The 19,841-nt window shown below is 34.0% G+C and overlaps 1 protein-coding gene across 4 annotated transcripts in view; it reads right to left on the minus strand.

Moving 5' to 3' along the window:
* The window catches only part of LOC114054226 (aspartyl/asparaginyl beta-hydroxylase-like), a 151,422-nt gene that overhangs the window by 67,933 nt on the left and 63,648 nt on the right, over positions 1 to 19,841 (minus strand). The window contains exons 5-6 of one of the 4 annotated variants that reach the window (XM_027877401.1): positions 8,790 to 8,831; positions 4,985 to 5,425 (exon numbers count right to left, since the gene is read on the minus strand). The exons of the other annotated variants lie outside the window; for them this stretch is intronic. Of the exons in view, the coding sequence (XP_027733202.1) occupies positions 5,067 to 5,425; positions 8,790 to 8,831 (401 nt within the window). The 3' untranslated portion in view covers positions 4,985 to 5,066. Of the gene's footprint in view, positions 1 to 4,984; positions 5,426 to 8,789; positions 8,832 to 19,841 lie in introns of those variants that run through there. 4 annotated transcript variants of the gene reach the window in all.

Below are 19,841 nucleotides of genomic sequence, written 5' to 3' on the forward strand. Positions count from 1 at the left end.
GAGAGAGAGAGAGAGAGAGAGAGAGAGAGAGAGAGAGAGAGAGACCACTCCTTCCACCTACCCAGCTGAAAAGCTCTCTACAGGTTAACCAATGCTTTTTGAAAGTTGTGACTAAAAAATCTATCACTCTGTAGTCAGTCTATTGATAAGCCTTTGTAAATTTAGGTTGGTTCCTAGGCAGCAGATATGCAACCATTCATCAGGCCTGTACATGAAGTGTTTCCATTCTGTTAGAATCTGTACTAGCACAGGCTCTGAGAACATAGGGTCATCTCCACAGCAAAATGGACCATTGCAGTAGGACTGAGTAGAGATTACTGAGCTTAAATTCAAACTAAAAACATTTGTCTAAGGAGCTAAAAGTGTATATAACTTTTGCTAACATAATTTTTTTTCAATTTCCTTGTCACTGAACAGGTGAATGCTGTGAACAAAGTGAATATTTCATCAACATATTCACAAAACTTCTTTAATAATGTTCAATGAGAATTGTGTGCTGACGAATCTAGGTGGCGCAGTGGATACAGCACTGGATCTGGAACCAGATAGACCTGAGTTCAAATCTGGTCTCAGACTATTACAAGCTATATGACCCTGGGCAAGTCACTTAACCTTGCCTGCCTCAGTTTCCTCATCTGCAAAATGAGCTGGAGAAGACAACTGCAAACCATTCCAATATCTTTGCCAAGAAAACCACAAATAGGGTCATGAAGAGTTGGACATGACCAAAACAACTCAACAACAAATAAGATAGCATAGTGAGATGGATTCAGAATTAGTTGGAGGGTCATACTCAATGTCAGTTGGAAAAGGTCTCTATTAAACTCCTCTGCTGCTACAAACTTCAGTCTCTCATCTTACCCCAATACTAATAGAAAAGTTAACCGTATCAGTAGTTAAGAAGAAGAAAGGAAAGATGAACATCTATTTCCACAATTCTCCTCCAATATTGCCATTTCCCCAGCACCAAAACAGTAAGTCAGCATGCCCTGTCCCCATTCTATTTATTCCCTGATACTCATCCCACACACAAATACATGCCCAACTTAATCTTGTTTCTCACATCAGAGCCCCAGGACGTAGGATGTCAAAGTTCCCCTCTGAAATACAGAATAAAATTTCTTCAGTATTTTTTAAACCAAAATACCAACAACCACCACCTGCCCAGCCTTTGCCTTTCTCTATATATGGTTAAAATGAAGAAAAAAAAAATAGAGAAAGCATGAGGCACAAAAGGGGCACCCTTTTAAACTCGATCTGTTTCTTAAGTGTTGTAACCAATACATACTATGGATCTCTGCTCTCCAGAAAACTATGCTTATCATGACACAAATGACCATGGGTGTTAAAATGTTATGACTGCAAAATTCAAAATTCTTTCAAGCTGGAAAGGGTTCAAATATAGTATTGGAGAGACCAAGTTTCTACTGTCTGAAGACCAGCTAAACGGAGAGGCTCACTGCTGTTAGGTTGGCCACATGGTGATGAATATTTTGGCCATAGTGACCTGTGAAACAGATAAAAATGCTGTTTATATATACTCTTAGAAAACCCTCAAAGGTGGCATGTGAAAGATTCAAGGCCAGGAGAGCAGGAGAAATTGAATGTGTGTAAGGTGAACATGTGAAGTAGAAAAATTCTGCCTCTAAGCAACAATGGAATCGAGTGTGCCAATCCCTGGAACCCAAAGAAAAAAATGGGGGATGATGGAGAACTGAATTGGAAATAGCCCATCATAGAATACTATTGTGCTATAAGAAATGATGAGCAAGATGGTTTCAGGAAAAACCTGGGGAGACTTAAATGAAATGAACAAAGTGATAACGATGATCAACTATGACAGACATAGCTACTCTGATCAATACAATGATCCAAGACAATTCCAAAAGACCCATGAAAAAAAAAAGCTATCTACCTAAAGAGAGGGAACTGATGAGCTCTGAGTGCAGACTGAAGCAAACTTTTTTTACTTTCTTTTTCTTGTTTTTTTTTTTGTTTCAATATAGCTAATATAGAAATATGATTTTATGACTTCACATTTATAACTGATATATTGCTTGCCCTCTCAATGGATTGGGGGGGGCGGCAGGAGTGAGGAAGAGAATTTGGAACTCAAAATTTTTCTAAATGAAATGTTAAAAATAAAATTTAATTGGGAAAATAAGAGGATACTTCTGTACCCTTAAAAAATATGAAAAGGAAAGGAAATAGCCCATCATAGTTTATGCCAGCTCTTGTTCTGTGTTACTTTCACCTTTAACCAACCACTACCTGGCAGGCAGACTGGATAAGGTTGGGAGGAAAAGCGATGTGCTCCTGGCACCTCCAAGTAGAATTCTTAAATATACTTCTCCAGACAAAGTGTTACAAATGGCAGTCAGGTGCTATAGAAATACAGTTCAGACACACTGAGTTAAGCAAGTTTCTTTTCTAAGGTCATTTCTGTACTTAAACATCCTTTATAAAAATCTTATTTAAAAAAGTACATTTCAAGTTTCAAACAAAATTGAAAAAAAATCACAAAATTCTACAACTAAAATATACACTGAGGATTGTCTTTATCCTGACACTTCTATTTTGAGAGTTATACTTATTATTATAACTCAAGGACTATAACTCAGCTTTATTGTTGAGGTCAAGAGAAAAGTAGACATTACCAAGTATAAGGAAGGAATAAGGGATGGAGAAACTGAGCAAGAAATAATTACCAGATTTAATATGATTTTAGACTGACCTATTAACATAGTCACATAAGAATTTTGAAACTCTACTAATACAGAAATGCCAAACAATGGTTGTAAAGATAAACATAAAGCAATCATCCCAGTTTTAAATTAAATTACTTTTAGCTCACCATACTTAATAATAAAAAGTAGTATTTTAAAGACATCTATTTTACTCAGAAATATATTAATAAATAAAAATAATTTTAAAAGAGGAGAGAGATTTAAAAGTCCAACTCAGGTATAACTTCAGCAAATTAATTGAAACAAAATGTTTAACTGACCATGTATGTTGGTAGCAAATGAGTTGCAATGTTAAAATAGAGTATTATAAAATGTGTTACCTCTTTTGATAAAGATCAGATCCAAATTTTAATAAGCCAAATAAATTAAAACATCAAGCCCTATATTTGATAATCAGTCTCAGAACATATTTGCATTTGTTTTAATATACAGATATCAGTACTCATCAGACACTGGAGAAAAACAATGATTAAATTGAAAATATAAAGTCATTAATATGTGGTGCTCTGATGAATATTCATGAGTTATTAAGCAAAGGTCATGTTTTAATTCATTTATTTAAAATCTATAATTTTCTACATTAGGATGTCTTGTCAAGTAGCTATTATCCATCACCTACATAATACCTAAAAATTATTACAAGATTACTCTTCGGTAGAAACACAAAATTCCCTGACTTCTGATGAGACTAGATTAAAAATCACAATACTGGTGGATAAATTACCACTTATACATCTTTCTTTTCAATTTCCTTTAATCTATATATTTTGTCAACACAGTAAACAAGTCACCATCTGATATCAGAATATATAAATAAATCCTTAAAAAATTCCATTAGTTTAATCTATAAATTAGTTATGAAGCACCCATTTCAGAAGAATTGTGCTTAGGAAATGATGCAAGTTAAACACTGTTCTAGATGTATGAGACAGAATTTGCATAAACTGAATTACTAGATGCTTGCATTTTAGCAGTTATATATCATACATAAACACACAAAACTAGAAATCATAGTGGTTTAGAAATTACCACCTACGAATGGTAAAAATTCAATATAATTAAGCTTTTCAGAACAAAAGTTACAATATAGCAAAAAAAAAAAAATTGAACTCTGGGTGGCAGCACTATAGTTTTCCTTGCTAAAACAAAATTAGAAGATTGCCCTTTAAACAACAAGGAACTAGATTCTACAATCTGTCATAATTAGAGACTTGAAGCTCTATGTACAGAAGAAATCAATGCAGTGTTTGGAGCATATTTTTCTTTAAAAAAAAAGTTGTTAGCTAAATGAATTATTTTCTGCTGAACTAAAAAAGTCTCATCTACAGGTTAAAATAAAGTTATTTTATAATTTTCAATAATTATGTGACACTACAACACATCTCAAAATATGTCATTCTGCATATATACTGAAAAATGATACAAAATTATCATTTTAAGCTTAAGTAAATAGAGCTTTCATAAAAATCTCTAGTCTGTAGAAGTGCCTTATTATAACCTAGTCTGTTTGTTTCTTCAGCAATTAAACTGCTTTGGAATTCAACAAATCCAGTAAGCTTTTATTATTTATCTACTACATGCAGATCACTGCATTAGGTGCAGATGATTCAAAGAGGCAAAAATGAAACACTCCTTGCCCTCAAGGAGCTTATATTCTACTGGTACCAAGAAATTCATGAAAAGCCAACCTTATAAATATATTCACATACGTATTACTCCAACATAGATACCTAAGTACTTACCTTCCAATTCTATTCAATTTAAGTACCTTCTACATGCTAGGCAGTGTATTTTCAAAGATGATAAATGACTCCCAAGGGAGCTTATAGACTATTACAGTGATATGACACAAACTGATAAGTATGCTAGATATTAGAATGTAAGAGTCATAGACATTCTGTATACATAATAAAGAAATGCTATTTTACATTTTAAAATGTGACTATCAAAGGATAATAAAAATTTCCATTTTGAAAATAATCTAAATATTATGCAGCTAAATGTACCTTGAAAATATACTTCAATACATAGAAAGCAAATTAAATTAATGAAATAAGTTATTAAATCAAGTTTTCAATACTGCAAACAAATTCCTTAAATAAATAAATGCATTGTGGAATCAGTAGTTTTCATTTACAAATAAATGTAACTATAAATAAAGTGTTTAAATAGCTATTACAAAAATTATCCATAATCTCAGTTTAATAAAATCAGGGAAATGAGTTTCAGAAATCAGAAATTTACAATATTATTTAATAATTTAACAAATAATAAGTAATGGTACATTTAACATTCCATGTTGATGGAATTAATAAAAATTTAGTTCTTTTTTTTCCGGTCTTGACCCTTTGCTAAGTTTCCAAGCTTAGAAGGACTTTTATCTACTTTCTTCTCTTCTTTATGTCTGGATGCCATTTTAGTAGAAGCATCCTTGCCACTTATTGATCTTTTCATAATCTCTTTGTCTTTGGTATTTTTTTCTAGTCCTATTTTCTCCTTTTCTCTATCTTTTTTACCCTTGGAAAACTCCTTTTTGGATTTATCTGAATCAGCAGCAAATTTATCCTTCCAGTCATCTTTTTCTTTCTTCCCCTTCTTTTTATCTTCATTCTTATTTTCCTTCTTTGACTCCGGTTTCTCCTTTGCCTTCTTAAGCTCTTCTTTAATTACTTCTTTTACTTTTCAGGTTTTTCAATCAAAGGAAAAAAAATTATTTACATCACTTAATTTGTAGGACAGGAGCACTGAATAAAACACTTGCCTTTTTTCCCCCACGTGAAAAACTCAACAAGGAGTTAATTTACTTAATCATCTAGGTATATATCCTTCCCTTTTCTCTTTTAAAACAATTAAAATTAGTTGCATTCAGTTTCTGCAAAACAAATGCTTTAAGTTGCTTTAATTTAAAAAAATATAAATTCTTGATTTGCAAGACAAAAATGATATAAATGCTTTAAAAAAGAATCAGCATGCAAAATTAATAAATTAGTCCATCCATATGCACATCCTTAAATGAATATTAATGAAGACTTGAAGTTTCACATAGGTACTAGTATTGGGGGGGTTTTGTTGTTGTTATTCAGTCATTTCAGCCGTATCAGACTTTTTGTGACTCCAGGTTTTCTTGAAAAAGATTCTGGAAAGATTTGCCATTTCCTTCTCCAGCTCATTTTACAGATGAGGAAACTGAGGCAAACAGGGTTAAGTGACATGCCCAGGGTCATAGAACTAGTAAGTGTCTGAGACCAGATTTGAACTTAGGAAGATGAGTCTTCCTGAATCCGGAACCAGCACTCTATCCATGATATCATGGAGCTGCCGCAGGTACTTGTATAATTAAAGAGATACCATCAAAGAGATAAAAGTTATCTTGTCTTTAAAGTATCTATTTCATAAACTGAGGGATAATTTTTAACACCTGGTTCCCTCTCACATCTAATATTTCCCTGTGTTATAGTTAAAAAAGCAGCAGATTTGCATCCAGAAGAGATGAGCCCACATCCCAGCTCTGCCACTTACTAGCTGGATAAAATTAGGCAAATCACTTCACCTCTGAGCCTCTATTTCCACAATTATGAAATGGGGATACCAATTGCATTATACACCTCACACGGTAACTGTAAGAACTGAATGAGATAATGTACACAAAGAACTTTGTACTCACAAGATATTATGTAAACGTCAACTTTTATTAATTTGACTTTGTATCCCCTGTACTTAGAATAGTGTCTTAATGCTTAATGTTTGCTGTACTGAATTATTTTTATTTGATAGTTCCCTTCTTCTATGGAACTCCAAAGCATTTTATTACACACTGTAGAATCTCATGAAATAACTCACACTAAAGCAGTACATACATGCCAAGTATTATAGCCAGACATATGATTTTTTCATAACAATGAAAAGAACAGAAAAATAAAATTGCACATAATCATTTACTTTGATTCTCTCAGGCAAGTAAATGGAAAAAATTAAGTACTGAAAATTTTTTTGAAAATTTCTTTTAATAATCTCCGGTGTTTGAGATAGTAAAAAGAAATAAAAAAAAAAACAAGGTTGTGGCAACAGAGTTACCTTTAGTATATGTCAAACCCAACATTTTATTATCCATACTAGAAAGAGGAATAAAGGAAATAAAAAGATAATCTATTATGGCTATTGCTTATCTTGCTAGACCTTTTAAAGGATCTGTGAATGAGAAGTTAGCAGAGTTTCACAGGAGGATGAGGACGGATGTTTTATCCCCTTCAGAATGAAATCAAGATTTTATAGTAGGAGATAGCATTCAGACAACTGGCAAAATAACTGGAAAACTGTGTCAATTCTATAAATTGTGGGAGGTACTACTATTTCCTCAAAATCACAAAAGCCTCAAGTAGCAGAATGTCATTCTTTTGGAATGAAGACCGTTTTCATGGAACACAATATGGAAAGTATTCTTTCAACTTATTCTTGTAAAATTCATGAATTATTAGAAGGCTTGGAGAACGGGCCATTCTGATTGACTGAATTCCCTCAAAGTTAATAAGAATCATACTTAGTATTGAAAATCACATTCAAATATAAGTTTACTTTCCTGACTTAATAAATAGAGTGAAAATAATTTGATCATTCTTTGATAATTCTATATCTGACATTATCAACTGACTTGGAATATCAATGGTAATAGAAACTACCACACAAAAAGATTGAGCTCAATGGGTGCCAAAGTCAGAACATGCTCAATCTTCTCTTTAAATGTGAAACCAACTTTCTTTTCTTTTCGAATCATTTGCATCTCAATGAAACAGTAAGGTGAAAAAAAAAGTGAGGGGGATTTAGATTCGACTCTAGCCACAGACACCTAGTGGCTATGTGATCCTAAACAAGTCAACTAACTTATCTAAGCCTTAGTTTCAGTTTCTTCATCTATAAAACAAGAATAATAATTTCACTACCAGCCAGGTTTGTTGTGAATATCTGATGAGATGATGTATTTAAGTGGCCTTGCAAACCTTGAAGTGTATATGTGTGTGAATAAACACACACATACACACATATATGCTATTATACCTTGGATAAAAGAGCACAATAATTCCAGTTAATAATTCTATTTAATACATTTTAGTATATTGCTCATTTTTCATACAAGACAGTGAGAAATAAGATATTTTTCTAATTTTCCACATGAGATAAAGTAGTGAATATATTTGAACACCCCCAAATGCAGATATATAATTCATAACTACCCTCTCTCCAAAATCACACAGTGGTGCTCACACAGTATTTAAAATCTTCAGGCTCTTCAAACTATGTCAAGTATTATATTAAGTATGCAAACATTATATTAATAAAATTATTATATTTAAAATACAAAGACAGTTACCATGATGAACATAAAACACATGCAAAAGCACAGAAGATTACAAGGCTTTAGATATGTGTAAGAAATTCCACAAGTAAAGTACAATTCAATACAATGCAGCCAGGAAACTGGGCTATTTTGGCTATTAATTTTCAAAGAATCCGTATGTACATTATGGACATAATACTGAATTTCCATAATTAAGAAGACACTTCAAGGTCTCACAATGTTACAGATGATGATCATATAGAAAATTATATATTTTTAAAATAAATTTATGATTGAAAAATGCCAACTGAAGCAGTTCTGATGTAAAGGAGAGGGGAAAAAAAGGAATAACTTGATTCTTTAGGAAATCAAATCACTAAGGAATATGTCTTCTGCACAAAGTAAGTAGATTTAGATAAAAATATTCAGGTATACATATATATTTCATGGTCAAGTGACAGTTATAAATCTTTGACAACATGAAATTTAACTTGAAAATGACAATTCTTAAGTTACTGTCACTAAACCAATTATTGAAATCCTCACAAAGTTAGCTACAGTTTAAATATTTCCCATACCCTTTAAACCAATTTTTAAAAGCCATTTAACATTAGTAGCTGCATTTACAAAATCCATCTTGCAAAACTCATGCATTTAAAGCATAAAATCCATCATCATATGCATAAAGCTAAATCAAAAAAACAAAATACCTTTGGCCTTAGCTTTTCTCTTGGCTACCCCACCTGGTTCCTCTGTTGGTATTCACAAGACGGAGAGAGATTATGGGAATACATTTTTATGGAAATTAACAAACACCAAAAACTTACATGGTTGCTAAAATCAGTCCTGCATTTAGTCTCTAATATAAAATTGACCATTTTGTGTGTCTTACTTCAAAATTTTATATAAGTACTTACCATTTCTAAAATATTTAAGAAATTTTTATTTTACTGTCATTAACAAGGACAAGACCACGGTGTTATTTATAAAAAGGAAAGAAGCTCTATCACTTGACTAAGTAAAGACCTGGAAGGACACAAGTCTTCAAGTAACCACTAGGCTGGGAATCACTGACAATGACTTTTTATGATTAAGCAGTTTTGACAGTATGCGTGCCAGAAGAAGGTCTAAACTCCTTTCCACTGAAAAGGCTTGGTGGATAAAAAGGAAATGGTAGAATAACAGCCTCCCACTTTGCCACAACTGACTAATTTCTAGAAAACATTGGGACAACGCTTTGACAAAATTTTCCTTTACTGCTTCAATTATGTCACCAAAAATCACCAGACCTGTGATTTCACTGGTGCTGATAACCATCCACTGCTGCAACTGGCAACCTGTCTCTAGATAGTAATCAAGAGAGATGCCTGGAGAACTGAAGGATTAAGTAATTTGCCTGTCATACAGGCAGAATGAATCAGAGGAAGAATTTGAACCCAGGTATTTCTTGCTCTCAGGTCAGACTACTGTTCACCATACCATGCTGCCCCTATCCCTTCCTTCTCCTAAGACTTATTAATGGTTAATACTGTTTTGGCTCTGTTATTCCCTAATAACTGTGCAAAGTCTTCAGATTTCTTCTCCTATAATGTTAATAGACAAGTAAAGGGGATAGAGACTGAACCTGTGATTTCATTGGTATAGGAACCTCCAGGTAAGGAAACTTCCTCTGTCAATCAGGTTAGCACCTTCTCTGCAACTTAAGAGCCTAAGAGTTGCCTACAGCACTGAGAAGTGACTTGCCCAGGGTCTTTCAAACAGTATGTATCAGAGGTGAAGCTTGAAACCTGTGTCCAGACCAGTTCACTATTCACAAGTGCCCTGATAATGGCATTAAGATGCCATCCTGCTAAATGCCTTCACCACTTGCTGCACTAGACTGATGCGCATTCTCCCTCGGGGTTGAAGTAGATGATCTCTGAAAGCCCTTTTCAACAGTGAAATGCTGATTTCATGTCACTCCACTCCACCTAGATCCATCCTTCTTACCTGATGTCAATAACAATACAACAGCTTACAAAGTTATAGAGTTTTATAGTTTATAAAATGGCTTTTCACAGTCCCTACAAGAACCCAGTGTTCCTTTACAAAAGAAACTGAGGCTCAAGTAAAAGGCAAGCCCAACACTTTGATTCCAATGTTCTTTTTGCTCCACCGCATCATTTTCTACTTTCTAATCCTATACCAGATTCACTGTATGTACTATAACACACATTCCACATTACCTAAAATGAGGTCCCACACTGCCAAATACTGTTCTTCAGGCACTAAAAGAAAGGATTTGATGACTACAACCCAGCTAGTTAAAGCAGGGCCTCATTGGTGGACTTCTGAAAAAGGGAAAGAGGTCAAGACTATTGGACGCAAGAAAGGATTTTTATCAGCACTGACTCCCATATACTATCTGCCATACAGTAATCTGCCAGTGACCTTAAATGCATTTCCCAGTATACTAAACTTCATTATAGGGTGCATTATGAAATCAGTGATCTGGACCCCACTAATTAGGAATTCGTGGTAATTTATAAAAGGGTAGGATTGATTTACTTTTGCACTATATAATGTAAAAGGGGGACAATGAAGAAAATTAACAGTGATAATGAGCTAACTCCTCCTACTCTTCAAAATATGGTAGTAGCATCTGTTCTCTCATTACTTCAATATTAGAAGATTAATTGAACTCCTTGTCAAAACTAACACTTGTCAATAAATTTAATCCAACTCCCTCCTACAGGAATTATCTCCTCTCTCTTCTACTTTTTAAATCTCTATTAAATGGTGATTAATTTCCACTAGGTGATTAAATGATCTCCAAGCACTATTGGTTCCTTTCCATTTGTATATATACTACAACCTCCTGAACCCTCTAAAAATGCATCCCCTTGACTCTTCTACTTCACCCAGGAACCACTGAATTCTATTCTTCTACACCCCTTCATGGTTAAACTCCCAGTCAAGGCAGGCTACTTGCTCATCTCTCCTCAACTCTATACAATCTGGCTCCCACATCTAATGTTCTATTGAAACTGCTCTTTTAAAAATCACCAAGGACACTATAACTGCCAGGTTCTTTTTTCCTCCTAGTCTCCTTCATTTCTCAAATGTAAAGTTATTAAGTTCTGTAATTTTATCTCTAAAATTTCCTTCAATATCTGTTGCCTGGCACTCTAATTCTCACCAACCTGAACAATGGGGTTTATAAACAAAAGTCCCAAAACAGACACTTCCCTCTCTATCCTACTACCTACAAAACATGCATCACAAATATTGAATTGATATTAAGCTATTCGACATTATCTATAATAAAAGAAACTTCTTACTACTCTCTTCTAAATACTATTTTACTATTCCCATTTTCCAAAAAGTTTTGCAAATCCAGGCTCAATATATTTTTGTGACTTGTGTTTATTTGCATTTCTTTCTTCTATATCACCTTAAGCACTTTTTAGGTCCGAGGCAATGTTTACTTCTGCAAACCATCCCAGCCCCAAGCACAGTGCTCTGTATATAAAAGTCTCTCAGCAAATTTTACAGCATGACAAAAATTACTCAGAGCTGGTAAGGAAAAAGTAGTCTTTTCTCTTAACTCTACTAATAATGCTATAACATTTTACAACATTAACATCTATTATCTTTTCTCTTCTCATATTACACATAAAAACTATTTTTCCTTACAGAATCAATTTTAAAATAGTCGAGTCTCCATGTGCACACAAAAGACATTAACAATCATAAAACTAAAATGTTCCATTTGATTATGTTTATAAATGTATTCCTTAGAGCCTCTACCTTTCACCAAAATGCATCTCTGGAAACTACGCTTAATAATAGAATTATAAAAAGTAGATTGTTTTCTCCTATAATGCTACAGAATTGGAAAGGCCTACGGAAATTAGAATGCTTGCCATTCTACTCTATGCCAAGAGAGGGAAACCTTGAGTTACATTTCTTATATGGTACTATACCAGTAATTTTAGAATCTTAGGACTGGAAAAGACCTTTAAAAAATAATCTAAACTGCTTATTTTAGAAATTAGAAAAATGAGGCTAAGACTAATTCTTTTGAGAAATAGACAAATGAAAGGGCTACCTCACTGGAAAGTCCAAATGAAAGACATGAACAGAGGAGCAAAATTAAGTGGCAAAATAAGGTGGGGCTAGATGGAGCAACCCATGTTTGAAATTGTTGCTTCAATTATGGTATGGGTTTTTAAAGGAATATTATTTTCCATGGGGCTGCAAACAACAATAACTTGACAATTTTCCACTAGTAACCTAACATCAATTAAAAGCAAGTATTAGGATCCAAAATCCAGTCTTTGTTTATGGCTACCTAATAAGATCTCTTCCAGATAGGAAATGCATTTGCCTCCCAGAATGAAGGAAAGAAAGAAAAATTAAGTTCAGTGTTCCTAGTTCTGCCCTCACCACATAAGAGTCTTTCAAATGCTTATAAGACAGCTGCAATATTCCCCCACTTTTCAAATGTTCTCTTCTCCAATGCTAACCATTCCCAATTCAAGTAAATTTCTTTTTTTCCTTCTTTTTCTTCCCTCTCCCTCACCTCCATGCTAGAGATGACTACCATTAGATACAAATATGTGTGTATGTAAAATTACTCTATACATACTTCTAGTTATCAGTTCTTTCTCTGGATCCAAAAAGCATCTTTCTTCATAGGTCCTTTGTAGTTAATTCGGGTATTCATAATAGTCAAAATGAGTCACTCAAAGTTGTTTTTAAAACAACACTGCTGTTTCTATATACAATGTTCTCTTGGTTCTGCTCATTTCATTCTTCATTATTTCATGCAAGTCTATCCATGTTTGTCTAAGATCACCGAGCTCATCATTTCTTACAGCACAGTAATATGCTATCACAATTATATACCACAACATGTTCAGCCATTCCGTAATTGATGGGCATCCCCGCAATTTCCAGTTCTGTGCCTCACAAAGAGAGCTGTTATAAATATTTTAGAATATATAGGTTCTTTTCTTTGTTCCCCTAATCATCTCTGGAACCAGAAACTCCATTCCCAAACCCGAAAATCTTCTGAAACTGTTACCTATTGGCCACAGTGACGAAAACACTTTCTGTGTCCGTAAGGTCACCAGTTTCTCCCCAAAAACTTTGTAATTTTTAGAAATGTTTTCTAGGTACCTTCTGGCAGTATCATTTGTGCCCAAAAGAATTGCCAGAAGTAGTAATCATCCATTTCTACAAGTCTTCTAAAACATCACAATACATCTCACCAATGAAACTCTTCTTTGTAACAAGAAGTAGAGTTAAATAAAACACACTAATTATGTGTAGTATCACATGCCTCACTCTATACTTGTAGTATACCACCTCCCTACCAAAAAGATGCAGGAATGTTTTATCATCATAATCCTTGAGTCAAAATTGATCACTGGCATTGATGCATCTTTTAGTGCTATTTTCCTTTAAATTATTGTGGTTACTGTGGATGTTGTTCTCTTGGTTCTATCTACTTCATTATGCATCAATTCATACAAGGTTTTACAAGTTTCTTTAAATGCATATTCATTGTTTCTTACAGAACAGTAACATTTCATTACATTTATATATCACAGTTTGTTCTGTCAATCCCCAATTGATTGGCACCCATGTTTCCTGTTTTTTTGTTTTGGGTTGGTTTAGTTTTACTACCAGAAAATCTTCTGCTATAAAATAACTGATATAGAAGGCACCTTTCCCTTTATCATTTACCACGCTGGGGTATATGTCCAGTAATAAGACCTCAAGGTCAAGGAGAATGAACAGTTTAATCACTTTTCTAACACAGTTCTAAACTAATTTGCAAAACAGTTGGACTATTTTACTGCTCTACTAATAATACATCCACATCCCTATCTTCCTACAGATTGATTAATATTAACAATTTCATTTTTTTTGTCATCCTTGCAATTTAATAGGTCAACAAATATTTTAAAATGTGAAGCTTTGGGTCAATTATAAAGTGACATCTTAAGTTGTTTTGATTTGCATTTGATTCCATTTACTTTATTTTTGATTAGAGGCATTTTTTTCTTCATACGGTCACTGATCATTTGCATTGGTTCTTTTGAAAACTGTTGGTTTCTATCTCTTGACCATGTATCTACTAGGGCTCTTGGTCCTCACTGAACTCTTTCCTTCTTTGTTTTCACATCAAAGCCCTTCTCCAATTTTTTAATGAGAATTTCATTGTCCCTGATAACAAAGAAAGGGGAGAGGTATATCTCACCTCTTTTATAACTCTATTCTGGGAGGGAAACCAGCTTGCACTTCAAGCATAGATATAGGTACTTGGCCCTGGCAAAAAGACAAACATTGCACATTCTATACAGGTCACTACAAAAGTCTTCCTGGTTTCCATGCTTGCTAAAAGTGAGCACTTCCGTCTTTGTACCTCTTACTAGTAGCTCCCTTGAAGGAGTGTTGTGGCAAACTGGATTTAGAATATCTACAGCTCCAAAATTATTGCTCTCTAATTAAAATCATTTTTTTGGAAAATCAAGGGAGGCAGTTCCACATGACAACGTACTGGACCCAGACTTAGGAGAAACACATCTAAAACTACCTATTTAGTTATGGGTAACTCACTTAATATCTGTGCATCTCAGGTGATTCTCTAAGATTAATTTATAGATAGCTTGCAAACTAAATGGATAGAAAGAGTTCTCATACTTCCAAAAATCACAAGTTCTTGATATATCAATGTATGGAAAATCATTCTGTCAGTATCGAGTTACAGCCCTGGTGATTTTCATGTTACTCATACAATCTGTCCACCTTACCAACACTGCTAAAACACTCAAAGTGACCCAAAATGCTTGGGAAAATCTAGAATGTACATTAAAAATATCTGATAGAATTTTTTTTTGGTTTTGTTTTATAGGCAAAGCAGGGCAGATTTCGTGAAGTATACACAATATAAAACTTCCTCTACAACCCTTCTCCAAGGTCAGCAGAGCACAGCTTCTGTTAGTTGGCTAGATTGCTAGAAAAGTCTTATATCCAAGGACTGCTATGGCTAAATCCCAACACACAGAACACCTGGCTACCTTTTTCTAATATGGATTGTGTCTTCTCTCATACTCTTTCAATAGTTGGGGGGGGGGGGGAAGGAATCAGAATACTCCTCACTTCCCATTGCCACTTCCAGATTCTGCCTCTGCTGCCATTATCTAGCAACCTCTCCCTTGAGACTTCCCCAGCCTAAATACATTAACCAATCCTAATGGCAGCCCCCACATTACCCTTTCTCCTTTCTCAAGGAATGCAATTACTTCTCTCAGTCTTCCTCTCCATCCAAACTCCTACCCTTATACTAGACGAATTCATACATGTTCATCTTCCCTCTAATAGATTAACCTTTGAATTACTCCATCTCCTCAACTTCTATACTTCACTGACACATAGTCATACCTTTGTTCTATCACCCACAATTATCACATTTACATGACCAAGAATTCTGAATTACCATTATCTATTCATAACCTTCTGTCATTTCATTTTTCTCTTTGTCTCACTCGTTCTTCCTTAACTTATTATTTATCCTCATCCTCTCACCAAAACTCCCATTCTCTCTACTATTCTTCAGCTCTCTCAACCTCTGGCTTCATTTCTTCTCTCTAATCTTTATCCTCAACAGATCAACATGACACTGTTCTCTACACTCTAATCCCTTATCCTGGATCCTACGACCATTCATGCCTTGCCAAACCCCAAATCTAGATACTCTCCTCTTAAACTAAAGTGTCCAGAAATATACATGATACTCCAGATGAGGTCTGATAAGAACACTGTACATGGTATTATCACCTTTCTATTCACAGAAGCCTTTTTCCTTCTTAATGCAATCCAAGATTACAATATCTTCTTTGATTCTGTCATGACAATGCTGAATTACATAAAGCTTGCAGTTCCTAAAACCCCAGATCTTTCTCACAACTGCCATTTAATCATGCCTCATCTACTGTCTGCCAGTGAAGATGATTTTCTGCACCAAGTACAATTTACATTTATTCTTACTGAATTTAATCCTATTACTCAGCCTACTGCTCTGGCTGGTCAACATCCCTTTAGATTCTGACTTTCACATCCCTTAGGTCAACTAAACCTCCTTACTTTGTGTCACCTATCTGCTATCTGATGAGCATATTATCTATGTCCCACGCCATTCAAATCACTGATAAAAATGTTAATCAACAAAGGGTTAAGGATGGATCCCAGGGACACTCTAATGGAAATACAGCCTGTTATGCAGACATTGAACCATGAACAACTTAACTTACTCTTTTGAGTCTGGCCATTTAACTAGTTTTGAATTTACATGATTTTATTATCATCTAATCCCAATCTCTCTTTTTTCTCCACAAGAAAAGTATGAGATATTTTATTTAGAACTCTACTAAAATCTAGGCAAACTACGTAGAGCATGCCTTTTGAGCTACTAATTTGGTAATCCTGTTCAAAAAGGCTAGTTTGGCATAACCTATAAAGCCATTCCAGCTATTTGTAATCACTCTAGATGCTTACTATCTTTTTTTTTTTTTAAAGGATGCAGTCTAAAATTGATTTAGGAATCAAAATGAAGTTCTCTGGCCAATAGTATCTATCTGTGTCGGGTACCTGGAATTCATTAATGGCAGCTAGGTGCCCTCTTACAGTCTCCTTAGTTATCTTGAATATCAGTTTCCTCTAGGTCATTTTTGTTCTAATATTTCCAGTGTGAAGCTCATTCTCCTTGTCAAAATAAATAAATAAATAAATAAATAAATAAATAAATAAATAAATAAATAAATAAATAAAGCAAAAAAAAAAAAAAAAAAAAAACAGAAACAAAATAAGTTGGGCAGCTCTATCTTTGCTCAGTGGTCAGGTATCATTGTCACTGCACTCCCCCCCGCCCCACCCCGGGAAGATGCTCTGCTTTTGTTGGTCCACTTTTTTCTCCCAATGTAACTAAAAGTTGTGTTTGATGTGAGCTCAGATGGAGTACATCCTCTCCAATCCTCCTATCCCTCATCTCAACAGGGTTTCACTACACAGTATTCTTTTTTTTTTTTTTTTTTTTTGGCTATGCAATGGGCTTAAGTGACTTGCCCAGGGTCACACAGCTAGTAAGTGTTATGTGTCTGAGGCCAGATTTGAACTCAGGTCCTCCTGAATCCAGGGCCGGTACTCTATCCACTGAGCCACCTAGCTGCCCCATACTACACAGTATTCTTTGCTATACAGGTGCTGTACTGCCTACAGATATTTCTAATTTTAAAACATAGTAATAATAATGACAGCTAACATTTATATAGTACCTACTATGTACCAGGCACTGTACTAATCACTGTACAATCAGCACATCATTTGATCCTCACAACAACCCTGCAAGATAAGTGCTATTATTACCTCCAGAAACTGGGGCAAAGAGATTAAATGATTTGCCCAGGGTCACACAATTAAGTGCCTGAGGCTAGATTTGAACTCAGGTTCCCCTGACTCCAGATCCTGCCCTCTATACACTGTGCCACCAAGCTCCCTTGGCATCAATGAAAGAAAAATAAGATTCCCCTAATGCATGACCATACCTGATGTTCATGTTAGTGCATAGGAAACTCAGATACAAAACGAATCCAAGAGAAACTTTGTCCAGGACAGAGAATCTGCTCCCCCAAAGAGCCTCTTCCCAAAACCTATGAACAACCAGGACCAGTACACAACAGAGCTGACAGGCCTAGAGGGCAAAGCAAAGGAAGAGACTCTGGCCTCAGAGAGTACAGACATTCCACTCACTGTAGCAACTCTACAGGCTCAATCACCATTGACACCAGGCAACCAGCATTAAGTTTACAGAGTAAAGAGGATGCTAATCTAGGAATCACATCATATATATATTGTATAGACAGCAAACTGTACACAAAGAATTCTAATCTAACAAAATAAAACAGAGAATTAATTCAGCAAAACTCAAAATTCTGAATGTTTTCACTTCTTATATAAAGTATGGACCCTTTGTTTATTACACTCAAAGTCTGAAATTCTTTATACATAACTAATTCCTGTACATGAAGTTATAAAACTGAAATATCAATTTCAAAATATGCTACTTTTTAAAATGATTTAAACAATTTAAAGAAAATTCTCAACTATTTATTACATGTATAATCATTGGATATAAAAACACAAAATTTTTATTAATTTAAAAGCATTTAGCGTCAAAGCTTTTAAATTCTAAATAATCTTTTCTTCTCATCTCACTCCAATCTCTGGTCAAAAAAACAAAAACAAAAAACTATATATGCCCCACTGTTGAAGGAAGTCACAGAAGTCCAGGGTTCAGATAAATTACTTTTCTTCTCATGTAATTTTTGCCATTATATTTATCATGGAGAGAAGTGAGGCATAATCATTTTCTGCACATGTGATTTAAATTAGTATCAATGCAAGCCAAGCAACACTAATCAATTAATGGTTCTAACAGGCATTTGTAAGTTTATTATTACACAGATTAAATAATTTGCCATTCATAAGCTTATCAAGCAGTATATATTTTCAAAGTTAGTTTTATCTTAGGTCTAATAGTGTTATTTAAAATTAAGTTTAAAAATTAAACTCACTGGTTTATGACTATTAGATGTTTCAGTTTGAAATCAAGGGGCACATTCAGGATTAAGATCTTATAATTAAATTTTAAAAGTCACAATAAATGGTGAAAACCTAAAGCAATCTTCAAATGAAATTAAAAAAAAACCCGAAAAAAAAGATCTGCATCACTGCAGAACTTGAAATGAAACACCTAAATATGTACTGATGGAACCTTAATTCTGTTAGGTTTCATATCTCATTCAATATCACAAACTTCCAGATGATAAACATTAACTGGCTGACAAAAATTGGAAAATAATACTTCAACCAGTTCACTATTATTATGTTTAGGTTTTTTGGTAGGAATTTTTAAATACCATTTTATTAACTAGTAATTAACAAACTTCAAGATAAAATTCAGGGAAGATTGTTACTTTAATATAATAGTTAAATATGTTACACAAAAAACAGACAATATGGAAATGATAACTAGGGAACAAACAGATATATGAGGTTTTAATTTGAGATTGCCCTCTCCCTTCTTTCCTCTTTCATAAATTATGGACATTTTGGGGTCAAATTAAGATTTTTTTTCCATTGAGAAAAACAAGGGGTACCAATACAATTTCAGATTTTAGTATTAATAATTCCATTTGGAACACCTTTGTCAATATGATAATCACTAACAAATTCAAGGCATTGTAATGGACCCAATGGCATAATTTGACTAAATATTTGAAAAGTGAAGAATAGTTTTATTTTAACCTTAAATATGCTACAATTTTCAAAATTTCAAAAATAAAATAGTGAAATACCATTTCACAAACCATTTCACTGTGTGCACACTTTAGAAGCCTAAGGAGACCTATTCTAGAATAAAAAAAATTCATAAACGTTAAAAGTTCTCCCTAATGGATGCCCAAATTACAATAATTTTATTTAAAAATCTATGAAATAAGACTTATGACACTTACTGAAATGTTTAAAAATAATGAATGTACTAGCTTCACTATAGTGCATCTCTCATTATGAAAGTAGATTAACTTAAGAGTAACAGGTAATAGGTTTAAGAAGGATTTCAAGAAAGTCACTGAAAGTCTAGTGGAGAATTGTTTTTAATTTCCCCCTTAACAAAGATTCATGACACTACAATAAATTTTAGTTAGCCCTAA

This window comes from Vombatus ursinus, unplaced genomic scaffold, assembly GCF_900497805.2.
Source record: "Vombatus ursinus unplaced genomic scaffold, bare-nosed wombat genome assembly UNPS02014812.1, whole genome shotgun sequence".
NCBI classification, from domain to species: domain Eukaryota; kingdom Metazoa; phylum Chordata; class Mammalia; order Diprotodontia; family Vombatidae; genus Vombatus; species Vombatus ursinus.